The following is a 24,656-nucleotide window of genomic DNA, read 5'->3' on the forward strand; positions in this document are numbered from 1 at the left end:
TTTCTTACTTCTTGTGAAGTCTTCAGATGATCTGCCAAAAGAGGGGATTGGCTCTCTTTTAAAGCCAAGTGGGCCACAATGATTGGTGTTGGCTAGGTCTATATTAGTGAACCAATCCTAGCAACCAACGGTGAGAACACTCGGAAGGAACAGGGTATTCTTCTGGCCAGGGTGAGATATAGGGAACACAACGATAGTCTTTGACAAACAAATACGATAAGTAATGACCATATACCTGTCCATGTTTTGTGTGATACTGTAACTGAGATGTAACATGAAGGTCTACATCTCCAGATGAGGTGTATTGAATATAGGAAATTAATTCTTTGCCCTGAGTGGTTTGGGAACCCTTCTCTCAACAGAAAGAGCTCTGGGCTCACTCCCTTGTCCCACCCATCTTCCTGTCTGCTGTTTTAAAAAAAGTCTCTCTGGTTAATGGTCCTTCCTGTGTGGTGCCTGTTAAAGCAGCAGGTGTCCCTTGAAGCTGCGCTGAGACCAGACTCTCTGGCTCCTGCATACCACATTCTCGGACCTTATGAATGGGGTCCCCCTAGTGGCCTACTGTAAACAACAGACCCAGACATGACAGTTCACTGCCATCGATACTGAGAGGCAGGTGCAGGCTTCAGGTTGACACAGTTACATATGAAAGGTTGTTGGGTTTCCTGCCTACTGTGTTATCTTCTGCAGCAAGGCCCTGTGTGGCCAGTTTGAAGTACCCCTGTTGGTATGATAATCGCTGCTGCCAACTGCAGGGTCTAACAAAAGAACATGACAAACCCAAAGAGCCTTTGTCAGTTAATCAGGCTGACCACGGAAGCAGGGAGGTTGGTCCTCCCCCTTCCTGCAGATGACATTGTGCACTCCGTGGCTGCCACATTCCAACTAAATATGACAGAGTTGGACAGTGCCTGTAGGCATTGTCCAGCCTGGAGTACACAGGTGTATGCTTTTGTCTTGGTGTGAGTTTAGAATTAGCACAACACATTTTCCTGAAGTAGGTCTACCATTATTCAATTTAATTAAACATTGACAAGGCGCATGCATGCCTACCCTGCAGATGGATGAATTCCTCACACTTACTTTGGAAAGAAGTCCCTGGAAAGGCCTTCCTGTTTGCGACTAACCTAGAAAATGTAAAACAACCCAAACTGTACAAACAAAATAACCCTTACTGTACAAGCAAAGAAACCTAACTGTAGAGATTACTGATCTTGCTGAATATTACAAGCAGAGTACCAAATATCAGATCATTTAACTGCATTTCCCTCCAGAGTTAAAATGAGAATGTTTGTTACTGTGATTTGATTATTTAAAAACAATGGAAAGGAAGGTGCTTTTGTAACTGTAATATGAAGTAATCTAAAGTGTCAGTGCTGTCAGTTGAACCAGATTGAGACCATACATTATTCATTTATTGAATGTCCAAACTAGATGATATAACAATTGGTATTCAAAACATTTGTGGAGAATGTATTACACATAAAAACATAAACATGTTGGGCCTCATTTATGGGTGGTCAGGATAATGGTTTGTGTATGTCTCTCTTACATTTAAGGAGACTTTAAGCATTCAATGTACCTGATTTAACGTCTTTTAATTTAATGTAGTGAAGTTTATCTTTGTCTTTTTATGAATGAGGTAAGATCTGTATAATAAAATTTGTGTTTAAGTGTTAAATGTTTGTTATAAACTATACATTTGTTAATAAAATATATATATATATATAGTCAGTAAAAAAACTTTGTTAACATGACGTTATGGTTAAGTTGCGCTACTAAAAACCTATGAAATTCAGTAAAAAAAACTTTGTTAACGGGACGTTATGGTTAAGTTGCGCAACTAAAAACCTATGAAATTCAGTGAAAAACTTTGTTAAAGGGACGTTATGGTTCCAAGTAAAACTGAAAAACCCCTGAAATTCGCCAGTTATGGTAAGCTAAGCAACCATAACTCGCACCACCACCGTGCACTGCTAAGCCTAACACCCAGGACATCAAAGATGACATCACAAATGTCATTGATGACATCACTGATAACATCAAATGTCTGACTCCCCCTTTTTTCCTTTCCTGACATATCTAGGGCACATGATTTTCTTCAGTAACAGTCAGGAACTAAAAATTGTAAATTACTATATTCGTAGACTTATCTTTCAAATATGTTCTTAGAATAATTCCCTTATGGTCCAGTCATATCATATGAAACATATACATAGGGGAAGACACAACCTTGAAAGACAGCAATCCTTTTTGTGCATTAAAATTATCAGTAGATTTATCAGCACTTTCTTATACTTTTGATGTTTTTTATTACTGTACTTTCCCTGTATATGCTCATATTTTTGTATGTTGTACTCACACTATTTTCCTTAGGGTCCAGACACATCATGTGATATATATAGATAGAGTAAGTAACAGCTTTGAAACAGAGCAATCATTTCTCTGCATAAAGGTAATCAGTTAGGTTATGAACACTTTCTGCTACTATTGCTGTTTCTTTTTCTTACTTCAATTCCCTTGTATATATTCATATTTTGTATGTGGTGTTGTCTCTTTGTGATTTGTCTATAATAAGGCGGTTATGTAGTAAGTGGGTTTTATTACCTACTTATCACAAGTTTCACTGTACGTAAAACTCTAATATGAAAACAGTTATCATTTCACTATTCAACATGGCAAGCTTATGAATATTGCACCTCCATCATGTATGCTGCACACAATTCCTATGTTTCTACATGAGTACCTTAGTATACTGGATTGAAGTTAATAATAGAATGCTATTTATATCAATGCATAGCTTAATGCACTGATTAGCACTTGATATTTATTCCAGTAATCTTTCACACTTTTTTTTATTAACATTACACTAAGAATCCCTTGTACAGACTTTTCATGAAAGGTAAATGCACATGTGATGTCATCAGTGATGTCATCAATGACATTTGTGATGTCCTGGGTGTTAGGCTTAGCAGTGCACGGTGGTGGCGCGAGTTATGGTTGCTTAGCTTACCATAACTGGCGAATTTCAGGGGTTTTTCGGTTTTACTTGGAACCATGACGTCCCTTTAACAAAGTTGTTTCACTGAATTTCATAGGTTTTTAGTTGCGCAACTTAACCATAATGTCCTGTTAACAACGTTTTTTTACTGAATTTCATAGGTTTTTAATAGTGCAACTTAACCATAACGTCCCGTTAACAAAGTGTTTTTAGTGAATTTCATAGGTTTTTAGTAGCTCAAGTTAACCATAAACTCCCTTTCACAAACTTTTTTCATTAGCACGCAGACAATATACAAAGATGGAGTGTAAAAAGCAATTTATCAGGGATGGCTTTACACAGAATGTTGCAAAGTAAGAATTTATGCTCGTTCACAGTGAAGTTCAGCTGCTTCCATTTTTTGAGTGGCCCACGACTCGCACTATAAGGTTCTATTGTTTTTTGACCTTGCCAGACAGGGATCGTGCCAAAAGACTTCTTTTGAAGGAGGGGTGAAAAAACGTAAGAGACGATAAGGATGAAATTTCTGAAACGAAACCGCTTTTATATATTATATCACTATGAGAAAGATCGTTGGCACAGACAGAGTCGTATTTAGGGACAATGGAAAATGCCAATATAATGTAAGTAACCCTTTAGATTATTTTATACCGGGAATATAATAACAATAGCGTGGCGTTAAAGCCCGGTTAAGTTGTACTTGTTCATTCAATGTGGCATATTGTTTTGTACCGCGCACTATCACCGCCGAAGTGGTGCCCCGGCGCTCAGACGGCTCTGAAAAAGGCAGAGGAGAGAGGGTGTGTTAGTGGGAATAAGTTCACATACTCCGTTGCACTATTTTCGCTAGCAAATAGTTTCACGCCCTAATAAATAAAATGAATATTTTTAATGAAGATCGGCTCGTGAGACTAATTTATGTTTTTAAAACAGGTACATCCTGCCCTACTGTCAATGCCACGATTCTCAGACCCCGGCCGACAGATTTTTTATCTGCCAGGTGCAGCTACTTCTAAACAACTTCATGACCCTCACCATTTTATGGGAGAATCGTCAAGGACCAATATGCCCTTACACAGTACTAGCGGCTAGAAGCAACATACCAACCATTATGGTGGTCTAATGCCTCATTGTTGGAACAGCCTTCCGATTATCAGTGCGACCATAGTGCTTCTTTTATCATAAACCAACACCCTGTGTACCGCAAAGAAACAGCGCGTGACTCAAGATGAACTTTTGCGGATCGACAGCAAAGACAAATGCAAATCGCTGAATATTCTCTAAACATTTGATGTCAAATAAAAGTACTTTACGAAATGTACAATCTTGCTGTTTGCTTTTAAATCACAGTTTCATATTCCGAATTATGGTGCGCTGTTTTGTGAGATGATCTGTGTTGTTTTCCGGGTTCTGTGTAAAGTCGCGTAGGACTGGAGAAGACTGGGCCTTACGTGGTACTAGCGGCTAGAAGCAACATACCAACCATTATGGTGGTCTAATGCCTCGTTGTTGGAACAGCCTTCCGATTATCAGTGTGACCATAGTGCTTCTTTTATCATAAACCAACACCCTGTGTACCGCAAAGGAACAGCACGTGACTCAAGATGAACTTTTGCGGAACGACAGCAAAGACAAATGCAAATCGCTGAATATTCTCTAAACATTTGATGTCAAATAAAAGTACTTTACGAAATGTACAATCTTGCTTTTTGCTTTTAAATCACAGTTTCACATTCCAAATTGTGGCGCGCTGTGTTGTGAGATGATCTGTGTTGTTTTCCGGGTTCTGTGTAAAGTCGCGTAGGACTGGAGACGACTGGGCGCGTTTGGCTACGCACCCTGTAACGTCACGGAAAGAGACAGGGAATATGAATGCTTTGATAATGTCAGGCTTAGGGGCGGGAGATATGATTTACTGTCGCAAAAGCAGGTTAGCCAGGTCGATGGGGCAAGTGATAGGATTATCACATAATGTCGGCGCACAGCCTGATTTATCGTTTGTTTAGTGGACAAAAAGTCGGTTAAGGCCCATAGGAAATTGTAATGTCAACGGACCTAAGGAGGTTTCTTAGAACACTTTCAACCTGACAACGAACAATACGAACAGCGTTCTCAGAACAGCCACATTTTGTTTAATTGCAAACATTACCTCCACGTCCACTCTTTCTCGTCCCAGTACTTACTTCATGAGGCCCCTGCCTCCGACACAGGACCTTCTTCTATTTCTTTAAATTCCTATAACTCCTCCCCCACATCCACATCACATAGTCTCATATTACCAAGCCGTAGCATTGGACCTTCCCTGCAGGGAGGGTGAGGAGGGTCGTCAGTACTGTGACGAGGAAGAGTAGGACTAGGAGTAATGAAGATTACCAGTAATTAATCAGAGCATTTCAGGACACCGCGAGTGTTCTTAGAACACATTCAACTTGCCAGAGTACAATACTGACAGCGTCCTCAGCACACCTCCATTTTGTTTATGTACAAACATTTAAGGACACAGCGAGTGTTCTTAGCTCAATTTTAGCTTGCTTGCGAACAAAACGGACACATACTCCGTCCTCAGAACACCCCACCATTTAGTTTATATAGAACATTTCAGAACAGCCGTGTTGTCTGCAGACAAATCGAACACAACAAAAGTGTCTAGCATATAAAAAAAACAGAACATTGAACCTATCTCATACTCCCCCACCCTCCCCAAACACTCTTACACACCAACACACTCCACTAAATACAATTTTTAATCCAAGTTTCACCGCGCTGTCCGCGGTCGTCGGCGAATGCAAGGTGGCGAGCGCCACAGAAAATCTGATGTGCTTCACGCACCACGCCGTCCAATCAGCGAACACGTCGCATGTCTGCGGACATCACGCAAGAAGCTCGGCCAATCAGGGCACTGTCTGCGGAGCGAACCGGGAAGTCCGTCCGCTGAGCGAACGGAGATATCACACATTTTTTTGCCTTACATTTTGGTCATTTTAAAAAAAGCAACTGGACGGATTTACACCAAATTTGCAAAAGCACGCTTTCGGGACCAAGTCCCCGCTCCTGCCGCAAATTTAGTGTAAATCCGTCCAGCGGTTTGGGCTGTAGGCGTGCACAAAGTTTTTTCCCATTATGTCTATGGGAAAAAACAAAAGTTTTGGGACCCGCCTTATAACTTTGCCCCCCCTGGACCAAACCTCTCCAAACTTTGCAAAAAAATCTGGTGAGGATTCGTCTAGAGGGAGCGAAGTTATAAGCCACCCAAAAATGCACTTCCTATGGAAACACCAACTTAACCATAACTACATGGACGCTACCGCGTCAATCTAATTTAGGGAGGATCTTTATTTGCAGGGGCTTTAAAGTGAACATTTAATTCAACAAAGCCCCTGAAATTAGGCAGGCAATTCAGGCACATCCACCTGAACTTGCCACCCGCTGTATTGCAGTGTATGACCACAGTGATGTTGTCCAGATTACATCACTGATGACATCACTGGTGACATCATATATGACATCAGTGATTACATCACTGATGGCATCACTCATTGCATCAGGCATATCATCATACATTACTTGGCTAATAAAAGATTTGTTTATATAAATAACATTTTGAAATTGTAGTACTATTTTGTTAAACATAGAATACATATACACAATATCCAATTACATAATTGTCTGCTGTAATTACAAGGTACATTTTATTCAGCTGTAATGTATTTAAATGCAGAGTATGGTTTGCAGTTTGATGTACATACAAAAGTGAATATATAAAAACATAGGATACTTTTTAAAAAATCTTCTTCTCTAGGTTAAGAGTTTTAGTTTAATATTAACTAAGAGAAGAAACACTGAAAGTAATTTGAATCTACTAACATGTTTACAAATAAATATTGAATTTCAAAACTTCATTTCTCTTCTAGATATATGTACATTTGTAGTAATAGTAATGTCTTTATAGTAAACATGTTTGAAATATATCCCGTTACGTACAGACTCTTTGTTTTATAACACTTCTCATCTCATTTAGAAAACGATTCATATACAGACTACTCTTATAATAAGAATAACTGAACATTTAAAACTGTACATTTAAGATGTACCAAACAATGAGGTTTCAACATGTTTCTATAGCTATTCATTTCTATTAATATTTTTTAACTATTGTATATATGTATATATATATATATTATATTATGTTACACGTATCTAACATACATTTGCCACAATCAGGAACAATCTATGCTATACACAATTTTAATTGATTGCTATGCAATGAAAGTAAAGTAATTTATACAATATTACATATTTATATTTCTCATTCAAACTTTAATCAAATTCTACAAATACAAGTTTCCCAAGTACTGATATCATGCATGTGTAGCTGTTTAATGTTGTATACAAGGTTCTCATTGTTATTAAGTATAATGAAATCATATATGTAACAATTAAGGGACACTATACATATTTTAACATACTATGAGAAACCTGAAGGTATTCTCACTCCTAAACCCCCTGGATCATTTTCTCTGGTGGCCATCACTCTTGGATACTTACTCTAGGGTGAACAAGCGAGGGAGGATCACCTGGTTGGAGGGTCCTCAGAGACTGGGAGTGGGGTGCCCACAGGCGAGACATGGTATGCCCCTTTCCCTATTGGTGACCAACCTAACCCTCCCCTGACCTTAATGGCTACTGCAAGACCTCTGCCCTCATTTCCCCACATTTAACATTTGAAAGTATGGGACAACGAAGAGGAGGCTGGGAATAATGAACACTACACTTTCATTTTACCACTCTGGTACTGGGACGAAGAAGATGCCTGTAAAGTTGGTGAGAGTCAGTCATGCCCCCTTAATCATAGTCAGGCAAACCTGAGTAAGGGTCCATGCCTGAAACCTGTTAAGTAGTTGCAGGTGTATAAAATGAGGGTTAGAGAACAGCAGAGAGAGAGTAACAGGGAAGCCTGCGTGGAAGAGACCAGCAGGGGACCCTTTCCATGTGTTGGGACCAGAGCAGGAGCCAGGACACCGACAGATACCCCAGGGAATGTGTAGGATCCAAGACGAGTAGGCTGTGCCAAAGCCACTGGTGTGGGGACTCCAGGACAAAGAGCAAGAGGAAGGAGCTGTGGGCGAACCAGGGAGAGATGGGACACTGTTTGTGACCAGAGAGAAACCTTGTGTATTCCCGGGGTGCAGAGTCGAAACTACAGAGGCTGTCGGAAGGAGATGCAGAGAGCTGGTGAGTGTTAGAGTAGCACTTGGGCACCCGGGCACCACTAAGGTACCGTAAACCAGTAACTGTCCATGAAAGTTAATACAAAAATGTATATTGAATACCGAACTGAACAGAAATATGAAATTACACGTAACAAATATATCTTAAATACCAAACTAAATAGAAATGTAAAATTAAGCATACAAATGCTTCTTAAATGCTGAACTCAAGATAATTATGATATTGAAAATAATGGAGGCATATTGAATACTAAACTGAACGGAACCTTGAAGTTAGACATGTTTAAATACTCAATGCAATATAACATTGTGGGGAAAGCAAATATCAAAGGACAGCCAAAGTGCCCATGTGAAAGCAAACTACTGAAAAGGGGGTGCAAGTGGGAAGGAGTGCCATTGAAAGGTGGGGTATGACTAAGATCCACACAAAGTGAACTTTTATGAGTGAATGCAGTGCGGCAAAGCCAAAGACTGGCAAGAGGTGTGTGACATGTGATGGCAGAACCAAGAGGTTGACAAGGAGGTGTCAGAGAAGTGTAACATTGCACATAAAGCCAAGAGGCCAACAAAGAGGAATTAAGTAAAAGTGACTTGGTGTAGAGGGGCAAGTGCTGAAAAGCCTGTGTGGGCTGTAGAGCCTAGGGATCCTGGTTGCACAAACTGTGATGGGTGGACAGTGTGGTCAGACAACTGCGACTAGACCAGTGAGCCCTGAATAATGAAAAGCAAAGACATTGTGAAACCAAACCAAGGAGATATAAGTGAACTGGTGAAGCAAACCAGAAGGATGGTCAGGCTGACCTCGAGTTATGTGGCACTTTTGAAAAGACTGAAACAAGTATAAGTGGCAGAGTTAAACATCTTGGAGAAGGGAAACCTGAAATTTGAGGAACTGCATGTTATGTCTAGAGAATGGAGCCTCAAGTCCTCTTTGTTTTTAAATGTGTTGCTTGGAACTTGGGGAAGGGAACCCCGAGGATTGTTTGGAACTGTATTTCCTTAAACGTGAGAAATTGAATCTTGAGACTTTTTGTGGAACTTTCTCGCACTTGGGGAAGGGGAGCTGAAAGAAAGCTCAGAACTTTGACTTGACCACTATTTCTTTTGTTATTAACATCAATACACATTGGTTAGCTTTAGTTGTGAGGGCAATAATATGTTTTGGACACAGACGCACTTTTAAGTTGAACTCAGACTTTCCTTAGTTTCGTTCAGGTGGGGAAATCCCACCTTAACATAGGCCAAGTTAGGCCTTCTACCATTCTGATATTTAAGTTAATTAATATCTTTGGTTTGAACTGTAAGTCTGTTGTCTGTGTCTTACTTCATGATGCCATCACAACACCTACTGAGTGATCTTGTATCTGATGCCATAGGTGATGTCACCTGTGATGCCATCATTGTGGTCATAAGGTGCGCAACAGGGGGCGGGAAGTAAAGTGGCTTTACTTGACTTGGCTGCCGAATTTCGGAGGTTTTGTTCCATCAATGTTCACCTTAACACCACTGCAACTAAAGATTTCCCTGAATTTCAAAGGTTTTGTTAAAATGTATTGCTCACCTTATTTTCCCTGCAGCAAAATTGTATTCAGTGAATTTCACGGTTTTTCTATACCATTGTGTTTTATGGGCCACCAGCCATTGACTTCAGCCAGGGCCTTTGGCCATGTCCACTGTCATTTTTAAAACACTAACAGGCCAGTGGCTTTAGCCAGTGGCCATGGTCTTCACCCGTGTTTACTGTACATGTTTCCCTGATATGTTTCCATTGGGCCCATTAGGTGGCTGGTCTTCGGCCATAACCACTATACATGTCTTTCAGGCCCACTAGTCAGGTCCTTCAGCCCTCGCCATTGAGCATGGCCTTCGGCCTATTGTATTTTTCAATATTATAACAGGCGAGTGGCTTTGGCCGTGTACATTGTACATGTTCCCCAATATGTTTCTTTTGGACCCACTGGGTGGCAACAGCCTTTGGCCATGACCAACATACATGCCTTTCAGGCCCACTGACCAGTGAGCACAGCCTTTAGGTGTGCCCACTGTACATGTTCCCCCAATATTTTTCTTTTGGACCCACAGTCTTCAGAAATGACTCCTATACATGTTTTTTAGGCCCAGTAGCCAGGGCTGTCAGCCCTGACTGGTGAGCACAGCCTTTGGCGGTGCCTACTGTATATTTTGAAACACTACTGGGGCAGTAGACATGGCTTTAGGTCATCTCCAGTGGCCACAGAAATTGGTTGTGTCCACTGTTCATGTGCCCCTGATATGTTTCTTTTGAACCCACTATACATGGGTCTTTCAGGCCCGCTAGCCAGGGACTTTGGCCCTGACCAGTGAGCAGGGCCTTTGTCTGTGCCCACTGTATTTTTTAAAACACTACCGTGCCAGTAGCCATGACCTTCAGCCATGGCCAGTTGCCACGGCCTTTGGCCGTGTGTCCTCTATACATGTTCCCCTGATATGTTTCTTTTGGACCTACTCAGTGGCCACAAACTACACATTTAGTGCATTCACCTACCCATGCCTGTGGCATTTCCCCGGTATTGCCTTGATAATGCTTGAAAATCTGATACTCTTCCCTTTCCTCACAGTGCTTCCTCCTCTTTCCATGGTGCCCCCACTCCCCTCAAAATCATATTACCTCCCTGGCCCTCTTCTGGCCATCACCCCTATCACTGTTTGGTTTGTGTGATGCATTTCTGTTTTCTGAGATGGAAGGCAAAGATATATAAAGATTTAAAGGAATGTCTCTGTTGAATATTTGCTTTGTGCCCAAATTGTTTCTTATTTGGTCCAAATCTGTCCAGCGGTTTTCATGCTACGTTAGCAAGCCAAAGGTTATTAGCCTCTCTCAGCCTCTCTTCTGCAAAACACCAATACCGATACAAAGGTTTTAAGGTGCAGGCGGCACCATGTTCTCTTCAAATATTTTTAAAACTACTAGATTGATTTACTTCAAACCAGTCAAGGAAATGTAGTCACTGCATTATGCCAAAATTGTTTCTTATTTGGTCCATATCTGTCAAGTGATTTTCTAGGTCGGCTGTTCAAAAAATTCACTTTTTCTCTATGGGAAAATTAATGTGAGTAGGCTGAAAACAGCATTTTTATGTTTTCTTAATAGCTTTTTCATTTCATTTTCTAATGAATTGCTCCCCAAATCTCCAGTTTAGTGGGGCTCTTGACAGCCTTTCTGTTTGGAAAATGACATCCCAATCCATCCAGCAAGTCAAAGGTTATTAGCCTTGCTCACCCTCTCTGCTTTAAAAAGTACCTAGGCCGATGTAACATTTTTAAGGAGCAGGGGTACAAAGTGGATGGGCAGTCAAGAAATGTGAGTCCATGCTTTCTTCTCACGTTGTTTCTTATTTGGTCCAAATCTGCCCAGCGTTTTTCAAGCTGTAACTGAACTGTGGAACTCTGGATTTTTTGTTTTCTTAATAACTTTTTCATTTTGTGACGGTTTGTTTCCACAATTTGCAGGTTGGGACAAACATTTGGTTTTGAAAATTGCATCCATATCCATCAAGCGAGTTAAAAGTTATTAGCAACAGAATTGTCTGGGGTGATGGGCTGCCTGCGGGTCATGGACTGGGGTGATGGGCTGCCTGCGGATCATGGTCATGGTGGATGGGCTGCCTGTGGGGCATGGCCAGGGATGTGAGGTGGTCCCCTGTGGTGTGGGCTGCCTGCGGCGCATGGGTGGGGCACACACAGGAGGCCACACACTGACAAATCGTGTATGAAATTCCCCCGCACTCCCAGAATACACGTACCCCGCTTGCGCCAGGCCAATCGCGTGTGAAATTCCATGCGCACCCCCGGAATACACGCAGGCAGCCCATCCATGCTCCCCATGCCCCACAGGCAGCCCATCCACCATGACCATGACCCGCAGGCAGCCCATCACCCCAGTCCATGACCCGCAGGCAGCCCATAACACCATACCATGCCCTGCAGGCAGGCTACATGGCACCATGCACTTGGGAGTCCCGACTCATGTCCCCCATCCCACCCACCCACCCACCATTGAAGGGCACCTGCCAGCAGGCCACAACTCATGTCCCCCACCCCATCCACCCACCCACCATTCAAGGGCACCTGCCAGCAGGCCCCAACTCATGTCCCCCACCCCACCCCCAGTGACAGGCACCTGCCAGCAGGCCTCGACTCATGTGTCCCAACCCACCCACCCACCATTAACGGGCACCTGCCAGCAGGCCCCGACTCATGTCCCCCACCCCACCCACCATTAACAGGCACCTGCCAGCAGGCCCAGACTCATGTCCCCCACCCCGTTGATGGGCACCTGCCAGCAGGCCCCGACTCATGTCTCCCACCCCACCCACCATTGATGGGCACCTGCCAGCATGCTCCGACTCATGTCCCCATCACACCCCCAGTGATGGGCACCTGCCAGCAGGCCCCGACTCATGTCCCCCACCCCACCCACCCACCATTGATGGGCACCTGCCAGCAGGCCCTGACTCATGTCCCCCACCCCACCCACCATTGACGGGCACCTGCCAGCAGGCCCCCGACTCACGTCTCCCACCCCACCCTCAGTGACGGTCACCTGCCAGCAGGCCCGACTCATGTGAGCCACCTTAGTGGGGCAGAGAAGATGCCACATGTTTTCTTTAAACTCTGCTTTCCAATTGTTAACCGTAAACCCAAGATATATGTGTTGATTTACTTCATCTATGAGGGCACCCTTGATTTTCCAGGAGAATGAGGAAATCTTCCTTTTTGTGCTACAGACCATGATTTGTGTTTTCTGCACATTTATCCCCAGATCATGTGCGCCCATGAAATCCTTCAGGGCAACTAAAAGCGTTGTAAACTGATGGGGGTCTGGTCGAAAATCACCAGGTCGTCTCTGTATGCTAAATACTGCAAACGCAGGGGACCTAACTTAGGGGTTAAGCTGTAGCCTGACGTAGCCAATCTGCTATATCGCTGAGATAAAGATTGAACAAAAAGGGAAATGGAAACGACCCTGATGCACACCCCTGACAGTTAACACTGGTGCGGTCAAATCACCCCTATGGTTCAAGTGCACCTTCATATTAGTGTTTGTATGAGTGGTGCTTTTGATTTACAGTAGCCTAGAAGGGATTTCCTACTGGGTTAACTTCGCCACAAGGTCTCTTGGCTCACTCTGTAAAATGCAGATGTTATATCCACAAAGGACTTTTTTGTTTTACTTTTGTGAGTGCAAAATAACCTCATAGCAGGAGACTGCAATTATAGAAGTCCATCATTGTGCATCTACAGCACCAATTTGTTGCTGGCAATTGTCTTCCCATTGGCTGCTTTGGTTTTGCACAGTGTTTCCTAGCTTCTCCTCAAAGTCTTAAAAATGCATTAGGATACACATAGGGATCCAATAAATGAAAAAGAGAAAAACAACAAAGAGTAAAAGAGCACTGGCTATATAGTGGTAGTTCCCAAGGTCACGGTTTATCAAAACTATTTTATTAATAAGTGAATACAAAATAGGTAACATAAACAGAACAATGTTTAACATGGGATGGGTTACAAAATAACATTTCATATCTTAACCAAAGTACAATCAACCACTTAAGAAGCCTGTATGCTTTGATTCTGCCTGCTTTTTGGGAAATTGAGAGGCTCTGTCTAAATCTCCTCCTGTGTTGTCGGAGGTCTGCCAATGCACTGGCCGACCTGACAATCACTGCCGTGTTCTCATTGAAAGAGATTTACTATTGTAGCTTATTGGACCAAAAGTGAGTAAAGAAACAGAGTGTATTCCTGTGATTGGATTATGAGGCCAAAAAAGCTATGATGAATTTTATATTGTGCTGTGCTTATTTACAAAATTCTATGATACAAGACCTCAAATCTATTGCTAAAGGAAAGGGGATATTGCTAGTGCAAACCATCTCTGTATTCTCTATTTATGCCTGGCTTAATACCTGCTTTGCAGTGAAGGTCTTTGTATAAGTGGCTTTCCCTAGTAGATATTAGATTATTTTATGTCATTTGTGCAATGCTACACTGCATTGACACATTTCTCGATCTTGATTTTGATATTTAACATCTGTTCTGTTATGAACACATTTGCTTTGATCAAACCATATTATGTATATTCTTTTATTTGTATAACGTTCCTATTATTCTTACTGTGTGGTAAAATTATCAACACACTACATACCTGATAGCTATAGCTATCTATGATAACCATGGCTAAATGTATGATGGATAATCTTGATAATCTTGATAGGGAACAAAATATTAGCCACAATGTTCCACATAAAAGGCCTTATACCCTATATTACGGATCAGTAATAAACACCAAATTATCTAAAAGCATCCCCTAGCCATCTCCTGAGGAGGGACTACATGAAGTATACGTGTAACACTGCAGAAACAGGTGAGATTATGGGGCTAGGTGTTAGGGAAAATTCTCCGAAATTTGCCAATTCCCTTCTACCTTGGAAACCCCCAGCACTTTTGCTGGACTTTAGGACTTTTTACATTTTTATTCTGGAGAAAGTGAGACCTTTTCCCCACTCTCTCATGTATTTTTCTATAATCTGAACACTGTGTTTCTTTTGGTTTTGGAGTTTGACAAACTCCATAGGCATCATCATTTTACATTGTGTCACACAGCACCTTCAGTGCAGTGACACAGGGATGTCTCTCAAATTTCCCAAAGGTTTAAATACCTTCTCTTGGATAAACAACTAGTTCCAAGAGCAGTGAAGTGAAACTGACTTTACTTACATTTGTAACTTTCTAGACCCAGCACACACTATCTTACAACAGGGTGCTGGAGGGGTTACTTATTAACCCTTTGTCTAGTATCTTATGTAACATTTTTATGTTACCCTTTCTACAATTAATGGCTAGTGGCAGTGGTTTACTTTTTACTACCATCGAGTGTTCCTACCGCAGGCTGCAAAATGGCCCGGTCTTCTTTTTTCACCATTTCTTGTTGTAAAGGTCCATCTTGAGATCTACTCTGTGTGCCAAACCAGGTTTGGTCTCTTTGTTTGTTTTTTCTTTGGCGGGTTTCACTGCTGAAGTTGGCCTCTGGATATCCTTGCCCCTGTCATGAGAATCCGTCTGAACCCCAAGGCCAAGGTTAAACTCTTGGTATGACTCGGACCTCGTCACCCTAAAACGCAAGTGCAGGGTGGCCGAGAGGAAATGGCGTGCTTCATGTACATCCTCTGACAAACTGGCCTGCTGCCTGCTCCAAAGGCAATACCGGCTCTCTGTCCTATCCATGAAGAGAGCTCATATCCAAGCCCACGTCTCTGTGGCATCTAACAACTCGACTGAACTCTTTAAATTCTGCAAGCAACTGGCCAATCATGCTGCAGTCTCTACCTCTCCTGTCCCTTCCCAGGCCCTCTGCACAGCACTGGCCTCTCGCTTCATCTCTAAAATTAAGGACATTCTGTCATCACTCTCTGCCTATCCCCTCCCTCCCTCTACTCCCTGCTCTTCCTCTAGCCCCTCTCCAACCACCTCTCCTCCCTCCTTCTCTGCCTTTCCCCTGTTCTCTGCAGACAAGGTTTCCAGACAAGTCCAATCTATGAAAGTCTCGTCTAAACAGGTTCATCCCTGTTCCTCCAAAACTATCAAGGACCACATCGACTCCCTGGCTCCTGCCCTGGCTGATTTCTGCAATCACTCCTTCGCCACTGGAATCTTCCCATCCCGCCTGAAGCACTTGTGCACTCTCTTCTTAAGAAACCCTCTGCCAACCCCTCCTGCCCGGCTAACTATCGCCCAATCTCCATCACTTCCTTCGTGGGCAACCTCCTGGAGAAACTGGCCATCTCCTAGCTTAATCTACACACTGAATCTGTTGGTTGTCTTCATGATCATCAGTCTAGCTTCAGAGCTGCCAGAAGCACGGAAACTGCTCTCCTGAACATCTGTGAAGACCTGCTCTCCAACCTTGATCCTAACACTCCCTGCGTCCTCATCCTGTTTGATCTCTCTTCTGCCTTTGACACTGTCAACCATGCCATCCTGCTCAACCATCTTCGTGATAACCTGGATATCACTGGTCAGGCTCTGGCGTAGCTGACTTCTTTCCTCTTTGACCGACCCTCTCAGGTCCAACTTGGGTCCTTCCTCTCTGCTATCTTTTTCTTTACCTGAGGTGTCCACCAGGGGTCTAACCTCTCTCCATGGCTGTTCAACGAATACCTGGCACTCATTGCCCGTCGCGTCGCTGCTCTCTGCCCCAACTTTCAGTGCTATGTGGATGACACCCATCTCATTTTCAGGCTACCCTCGACCTCCTCCTTTCCTTCCCTTATCTCTGACTGTCTGCTATAAAGGAATGGTGTGCCGCCAATAACCTCTGCCTTAATGCTAGTAAGAATGAGATTCTCCTCATCGGCACACCCGCTCCCTCCTTTCCTGCAGCTCTCTGGCTGGCCTCTCTTGGCCCTCTTCCTGCTCCCACCTGCAAGGCAAAAAACCTCGGTGTCATCTTTGACTCCACACTCTCCTTCTCCCCTTACATCTCTGACATCACTAAGAAGTCACACTACCAGCTGCACCTCCTCAGAGGTATTCTTCCTTTCCTCTCCTTCCTGCTCACTGTCTCCAGAGCTCTGGTTCTCTCTAGGCTGGACTGTTGCAATAGCCTCTTTCTAAATCTACCTGCTTCTACTCTCCGCCCTCTGCAACTTATCTAGAACAGGAAGTTCTGCAAGACTTGTCATTGGCCTCAAGCCCAGGGATCGTATCTCTTCAGGACTGAAATCTCTGCATTGGCTCCCAGTGTCTGCGAGGATTAAGTTCAAAACCCTCTGCATCGTCCAGAAGGCCTTCTGGGGTCAAGGGCCCCAATACCTTCAGCTCTCTCTCCCTAAATATCTTCCTTCTCGTGCTCTCTGCTCATCCGCCTCTAACTCCCTCAGGGTCAGTCGCTTGTCCAAGCAATGAGTTGGTGGTAGATCTCTTTCTTCGACTGGTGCCTCCCTCTGGAACACCCTCCCTGCCTCCCTTAAACTTGAGGAGAATCAACTCTGGTTCCGGAAGCACCTCAAAACCTTTATCTTTGCTTCCGCCTTTTCTCCTCCTCTCCTCTGTTGACCTCCTGGCAGTAATCGGAACTGCACTGGCCACCTGGACACCATCTGATCTCGGGCCCAGGTCCGACCCATGTTAGTAGCCAGCGTCACAGACCTGCACTGCCCACCTGGCAACCCCCGCACTTGGGGACTGTTTCTGTATCCCTACAGTCCCCCTTACCAGCCCTTGAAACCTGATGTCTGCACTTACCCATGCACTTGCCACAAGCTGGCTGTTTCTTACTTATTATCTTTTCCCATGTACTGCACTGTCCCTGACCCCCTCCCACGCACTTGTGCAATCCGAACGACACCTGGCCTAGTAGGATCATTGTCTGTCCTCCCTTTGTTCCCCTCCCTTGCCTCGTCACACCTTGAAACACTTGTGTATATGCGCGTTATAAATGCCATATCATATCATAGCATATCATTGATATAGAATAGAATTTTAATTGTAGATTTAAATCAGGTTTAGATGGTTCTATGTGATTATCTGAAGGCTGATATAAGATTTGTTTGGTTGATTTTGTGCAGCCTTTAATATTTGAAATACATCAATCCCCCCGCCCCCACCACCTTTGAAATCGGGGGTGGGGGGGGCTTCACCTCCCAACCCCCTTCAATCTCTGCCCCAACCCTGCCTCACACTCATACACACACACACACCTTTTACCCAGCCCTGCCTCACATAAATATGCACACATACATACACACAGACACACTCCTTCTCCCTAGCACCTCCCCACCACAAACACTGTCCCCTTTGATACACACACGCACACAAACACACACTTACCTGAAACCCGTTTTCCCCAGCCCATCTTGGTCAGCCTGTCAGCCCTTGCACGCATTTGTGTGCAGCAGGTGTGTGACAGTTACAATTTAGAAAGACCACTTTGCGCTTTCTCAGAGCGGTCTTTCTAGATCGATCTCTCAAATTTCATGAAAATGAAAACGACCTTTTTACTGAATACTGTTTAGACACCCAGGGGGCGATTCATGGATTTTTTTTCATGATTCAAAGTGACTTTGCACTGCTGAAAAGTGACTTTGTACTGCCAACACAAACCCTGATTCATGGAAGTGTACAAAGTGTATTTTTGCAGTACAAGGTCCGTACAAAGTCAGTGCATAGTCATTGTGCAGTACAAAATGACTTTGCACGGACTTTGCACTGCAAAAATGCACTTTGCACAGTTCCCTGAATCAGGGTTTGGTTCGGCAGTGCAAAGTCACTTTCCAGCAATGCAAAGTCACTCTGAACTGTGCATAAAATTCCATGAATCCGGCAGAAAGCGGGTAGGCCAATAAAGTTGTTCATTGCCGTAACTACTGAGTTGGTGTGTTCTATCCCCTTTTTCTGTCTTCCTTTTATACTAAAAGGCACTCATAAAGCTGCTCTTTTTCAAAAGTGTCCTGGTGAAAATTGAAGAAATCACGTGCTTGTCCTGAGGAAAAAACCTCAGTAAATTGTTCTTGTTCTATCCACTAATAGACAGGCGGCACACCAGCACAAAGCAAGGGCCTTCCTTACTAGAGGCAGGACAGCCAGAATCTCTCTGTCCATCGTTCTCTCTGTTTTCCTGTTGCGCCTTGCAAAATAAATAACATCAAAAAAGAAAATAACCTAAAGAGCACCCATAGTGCTTGCATGCCTGTGTATTGATGGAGTCAGTCTCTCCCTGAGATTGTTTTTAACACAGCGGGGTTGCTGATGAGAGTGTAAATTGCTATCAGTCAAATGTTGGGTGTGTCTGCCCATTGTTCCATGTTAGGATGTATTGCTCAGGCATAACCTACTTGGTCTATTGTGAGCATTTGCCGCCGTTTGGGTTGGTGTAGCTCATGGGTAACACACATTAACATCACTCTGGTCTGCACAGCTCTGGCTAAGGTTAATTGAGGGAAATGACTGTTCTTATGTACACTTTCACGGTTTTGGATGGACATTAAAGCCATGCTTGTGGGAGCCGAAACTTAACTTCCACACGCTTTGAGCATTTCTTCAGATGACTGTAATTAATATGAATATTACTTATTGTATAATTAGTTATTGTTCTTCAAGATGTCACACGTCCACAGAATAATATGTATAATTAGGATTAACATTTTGAATTTTCTATTGTAAATTATGTGAAACATTATGAATGAAAATGGTTTTGGAGGATTTGTGTGTCAGCAATACTTGATTTCTGAACTTATTGCACATTTTGTTATCTTAAACTGTGTTTTGACGAAATGCGACATGTGCTAAAAGTCATTTATTTGACTATATTGCCCAATAAAAAAAAATAAACCTGGATTTTTATTATAGGAGGATTTTCTTTCAGTTCTGCGTAATGCTGGCTCCAGACTTGTAGTGGCAGAATTTCTTCAAAGAAACTGTGGACATTGCAGAACAATGAGCTCGTCTTTTAATGTAAGTGCAATTATTCATAGGTGCATCTGTGTTTTTAATGCATGAATCTCACAATGATATGCTTAGGTTGTTTAGGGCTCCCAGCAAATGCAGTTTGTTTAATACCATCAGTTTTAACAGTACTAGAGTAAAGCGGCAAATGCAAACATCTCCGGGCCTAATGGCTAAGCGAAACGCTCACGTGTCTATTAAACTGGGTGCTCTCTTACATTCACTTTTGCATTCAACAAAAGGGCCATGCTTATCTACAGGCATTCGTCTGCAGATGATATCATCACACTTACCTTGGCTGCTCGAACCCTCTCTCTTTCTTAAGGTTGGACATTTTGTGCATTCACATTTAAGAAACGAGAGACAGTGGGAATTCTAGAAACGTGCAGCAGCGGCCTGTTCTGGCACTCAAACTGCCAATATCCCTCCTGCTTGCTATAATGGCAAGCAGCGTTGCTAGTCGCATATCCATTTTGCAATCCCCGTACAGCTTTAGACACAGTCATTCTGTCCTTTTGCTCTTCCTCTGCCATTTCTCTTCACAGCACACCAATCATTATTATTATTATTATTATATTTATTGAGCACAGACCTAGCTTCGGGAACCAACCCAGCGCTTTACAGAGGGTGTCCAGTCATTAGTTCAAAAACAAAAGGATAGAATGCAATACATTCGAGTCAAAAGGACCGAAAAAAAAGACTGAATGCCTTTTTTTAATGTATTTTTTTGGGGGGTTTTGTTATAGGTAAAAATAATGTTTTTTGGACAAAAAATAGTGGTTTGAGGGGACCCACCCACCCCAAAAAAAAAAAATTGGTCTTTTTTTTCCGGTCCTTTTGTCTCGAATGTATTGCATTCAATCCTTTTGTTTTCGAATCTTTAACCTACAACCTTTACAGAGGTACACAACAATACAGATACATAACAGAGTGCTTTACAGAGGTACACAACAGAACATTTGCATAACAGAGCACTTTTCAGAGGTATTAACAAAACAGGTATACAGCCGGGGGTGGGATACAGAGGGGCACAGAGGAGGGGTACATCTTTACTGGATGGCGGGGAGCAAAGGTGCAGGGAGCATTTAGCGAATCAGGTGGCCCGAGGGGCGCAGTGTTGGCCTAGGTGTTGAGGTGGAGAGATTCCTTGAAGTGGTGGGTCTTGAGTTCTTTTCTGAATTGTAGGAGCATGGGGTGATGTGGCCATATCTGCATAGACCCTTGATGAGGCGTGCAGCCATGTGTAGGACACTTCTGAGGGGCACAAGGGAGGACAACGGGAGACCTACGAGGAGTGCATTGCCGGTGTCCAGGTGGATGGTGGATCTAAAGCTGCCCGGAGGGGGGAAGGGCTTGTTTTTTTTCCCAGGAGGGAGTGCTGATACCAAATCTGAGCGACTTGGCGCAGGAGGTGAGCTCAGCATATACATATAATACAACAAAGCCCCCCACTCCAACAAAACAATAAAAACAAAACAATTAAAAAAAAACCTTTCAATTAAATGAAGTCATTACATTTCCCCCAGATTTTGTCATAAAAGGAATTTGTTTTTCAATTTATAAATCAAATTTTCCACCTTTGAAAGTCTGTGCATCTCCTCTACCCATTCTTCAAGTGAAGGAGCTATCTTAGTTTTCCAACCTTGAAGCACCAAGCGTTTGCCTACAATAGCGCCCATGAATAGCCATTTCTTATGTGTCGAACTGAGGTTCATTTAACTCAGTATCATCTCCCAATATCACTGTTTTGAAATCCGAATTTAAATTCACACCCCTAATTTTAACACAGGCCTCACACACCTCTGCCCAGAAACCACAGACTCGTACACAACTCCACAACATGTTTTCCAAGGTGCCAATCTCTTTTACACAACCTGAACACTCATCGCAATTAGAAAGTCCTATTTTTTTCAATTTCTCTGGACACCAATAAACTCTGTTCAGTATTTTAATTTGTCGAGATCTAGCACCCAAATTCACAGAACATAAAGAAACATTTCTGCATATATTTTGCCAGATCTCTGGAGAAATATCAAAATCAATCCTCCTACTCCATTCATCCCGCAGTTTTTCATTTCCTTTAAAGTTTGACAAAAGCAGTTTATATATTCTTCTAGCCAGTCCAACCCTCTCCCTCAATAGGTTTAGCCAGAAAGATGTCCGAATCCAGATTATTAGTCCAATCAACAGTACCGACTTCTTTAAACGCCTGTAGGCAGAATCCGATAAGCCGCCAAAGTCCAATATTTCCTTTACTTCATTCGCTGAAAGACATTGACCATCCATACGGAGATCACAAATCCTTCTAATATCGCATAGAAACCAATCAGGCCAGAAAAGTGATTTTGCATTGTCTTTAATCCTTGGGATCAGCCAAATTGATGCCCGTTGACACATAAAAGCATCTATACACATCAGGTCTAACAATTCACAACAAGCAGTGTGCAGAAATCCAGTCACAAGTGACCTACAACCACGTTCTTTTGTATTTGTAATTAGCAAAGCCTCCGGACCAAGTGGGCCAAAGATTCCGCATTGGCCCAAGGGTCTGGAACCTCACTCAGAAAAGGAATTAATGATTGTGATGAAAAGGCTAAGTGATACGCTTTAAAACTTGGAACCCCCAATCCGCCTTGATCAACCGGGAGTTGTAATTTCCAAATTTTAAGCTTCAGAGGTTTCCTGTGCCAAATAAATTCCTACATCATGCAGTCTAGATCGGTCCAGTAATGATTTTTAATTTTCAAGGGTAACATACTGTTTATATAATTAACCTTGGGAGCCAAATTCATTTCAAGGGCGTTGACCTTGCCCCAGAGAGACAGGTTAAGGAGCGACCACTTTATAAATCCATTTTGCAGTCTTTACTGATATCATTCATGTTTTCTTCAACCATACTAGAGACAAAAGTCGTCAACCAGATGCCCAAATATCGTAGTCTAACATCACACCATCTAAAACCCAATCCGGTGACTAGAGTTTTATCAGATCTGTGATTAAGCAGCAAGACCTCTGATTTTAGCCAATTAATTTTGTAACCAGATGTATTGTGAAAGTTAGTCAGAGTCTGCATCAGGAACACTAGAGAAACATCTAAATTTTGGAGGATCAACAAAAGATCATCTGCATAAAACCAGATCTTCTGCATAACTACCCAACAGTTGACACCTAGTATCCTTGAATCAGATTTGAGAGCAATAGCCAACGGCTCAATCGTCAGAATAAACAAAAGCAGTAAAAAGGGAGACCCCTGTCTGGTGCCACGCTCCAGACAAAAGGGTTCAGACCTAACTCCATTTGTTTTCACATCCGCCATTGGTTTGGCATACAGCAACTCAACCCATGAGATGCACTCATTACCCAGAGTCATTTCCCTCAATACTGAGTATAGGTAATCCCAATTCACTCTATCGAACGCCTTTTCAGCATCAAGGGAAAAGACAGCAGCATCAAAGTCACCATCCTTTGCCTTTTCCATAGTAAGAAATAGTTTGCGAATATTGCTAGAAGTGTTGTCTCTTTTTCATAAAGCCTGATTGCTCTTCACCAATCAATTTAGGAAGGAATTTTTCAATTCTCAAAGCCAAAACCTTAGACAGGATTTATTGTCTGTTTTAATAAGGCTAATAGGGCAATAACTGGCTAGATGATTGCTGTCCTTTCCCTTTTTCAAGAACACTGAGATTGAAGCATGACATGTACTCAAGGGCAGCACCTTTTCCATTTAACTTGCCAGAAACATATCTTTCAAATGTTCCAGAGCCGAAATTGGAAGTATTTTATAAAACTCAACTGGGAGCCCATCAGGACCAGGGGATTTACCAGTATTCAGCCTGGAGATGCTGTTTTCAGCTCATCATTTGACAAGTATGCGCTTAGAAGCAAACTCTCAGCATCGGAAATCTTTGGGATCACAAGATTCCCAAATAATTCCTTCCCTTTTCCTGTAATGCCTGCCTCATTACGGTATAAATCCATGTAATACTCATGGAACACCATATTTATCCATTTTGGGTCACAAGTGATCCTACCATCTGATTCAGTGATAGAAGTAATTGCTGTTTCTGGACTTTTCTTTCTCAATCTGTATGCAAGCCATCTGTCACATTTTACACCTGTTTCGAAGTAAGCACACTGCGAATAAAACAGACGATGTTCTGTCTTTAATGATAAGATTTCATCCATCTCTCTTTTAGTTTCTTCAAAATCCCCACTTTTGGAGAATTAGACAGATCAAGCATTAAATCCCGAGAGATTTCTCTAATTTTCTGATCAAGTTCCTGTCTCACATTTTCTTCCTTTTTCCGTCTACCACTAGACAATCCAGGACAAACTCTTTACATAGAACACTTAAAACCCTCCAATATATTTTGTAAACTAACGCCACTGGTACGATTTTCCTCAACAAGAAAAAAATGGCTTCAGAAACTATTCTGTCCAATATTTCATCATCCAACAAAATAGAAGTTTTTAAATTCCATGAAAAAGATCTACAACATTCAAATTTTAGTTTTAGATGCATTGTAACTGGAGCATGATCGCTCACCAGAATATTCCCAACTTCACATGAAATAAAACCTTTTGTCACAGCCCTACTGGTGAAAAGCACGTTGAACCTCGAGTACACTCTATGCGCTCCTGAGAAAAAAATATACTCAAGCTTATTGGGGTATTCAAGGCGCCAGTTGTCTTTTAAGTTATGCTCATCCATGAGTGACATGAGTGCTTGATGATGTGGATCACTCCGACCAGCCCTTCTACCTAAGCTTCTATCAAGCACAGGGTCTACAGTAGTATTGAAATCTCCCCCAAGAAGGATATTTGGTGAATTCAAGTCTTGTAGCGTCTAGGCAACCTTTCTAAGAAAAGTGCCATTATCCATAGAGGGCGCATGCACTTTGCACAAAATCATTTGCTCTCCTTGAATCTCAAACGGCAGAGCAGCT

The 24,656-nt window shown here is 42.6% G+C and overlaps 1 protein-coding gene across 2 annotated transcripts in view; it reads left to right on the top strand.

The window, feature by feature from the left end:
* LOC138515518 (thioredoxin-like) overlaps window positions 1–24,656 on the top strand; it is a 241,721-nt gene that overhangs the window by 78,107 nt on the left and 138,958 nt on the right. For both annotated transcript variants that reach the window (XR_011282043.1, XM_069630319.1), the window contains one exon: window positions 19,615–19,719. Coding sequence is in view for 1 of the 2 variants with exons in the window: in XM_069630319.1 (XP_069486420.1) it covers window positions 19,615–19,719 (105 nt within the window). In the remaining variant the exon portion in view is untranslated. The remainder of the gene's footprint in view (window positions 1–19,614; window positions 19,720–24,656) is intronic.

This window comes from Ambystoma mexicanum, chromosome 6q (genome assembly GCF_040938575.1).
Source record: "Ambystoma mexicanum isolate Mex_15411 chromosome 6q, UKY_AmexF1_1, whole genome shotgun sequence".
Lineage (NCBI taxonomy): Eukaryota > Metazoa > Chordata > Amphibia > Caudata > Ambystomatidae > Ambystoma > Ambystoma mexicanum.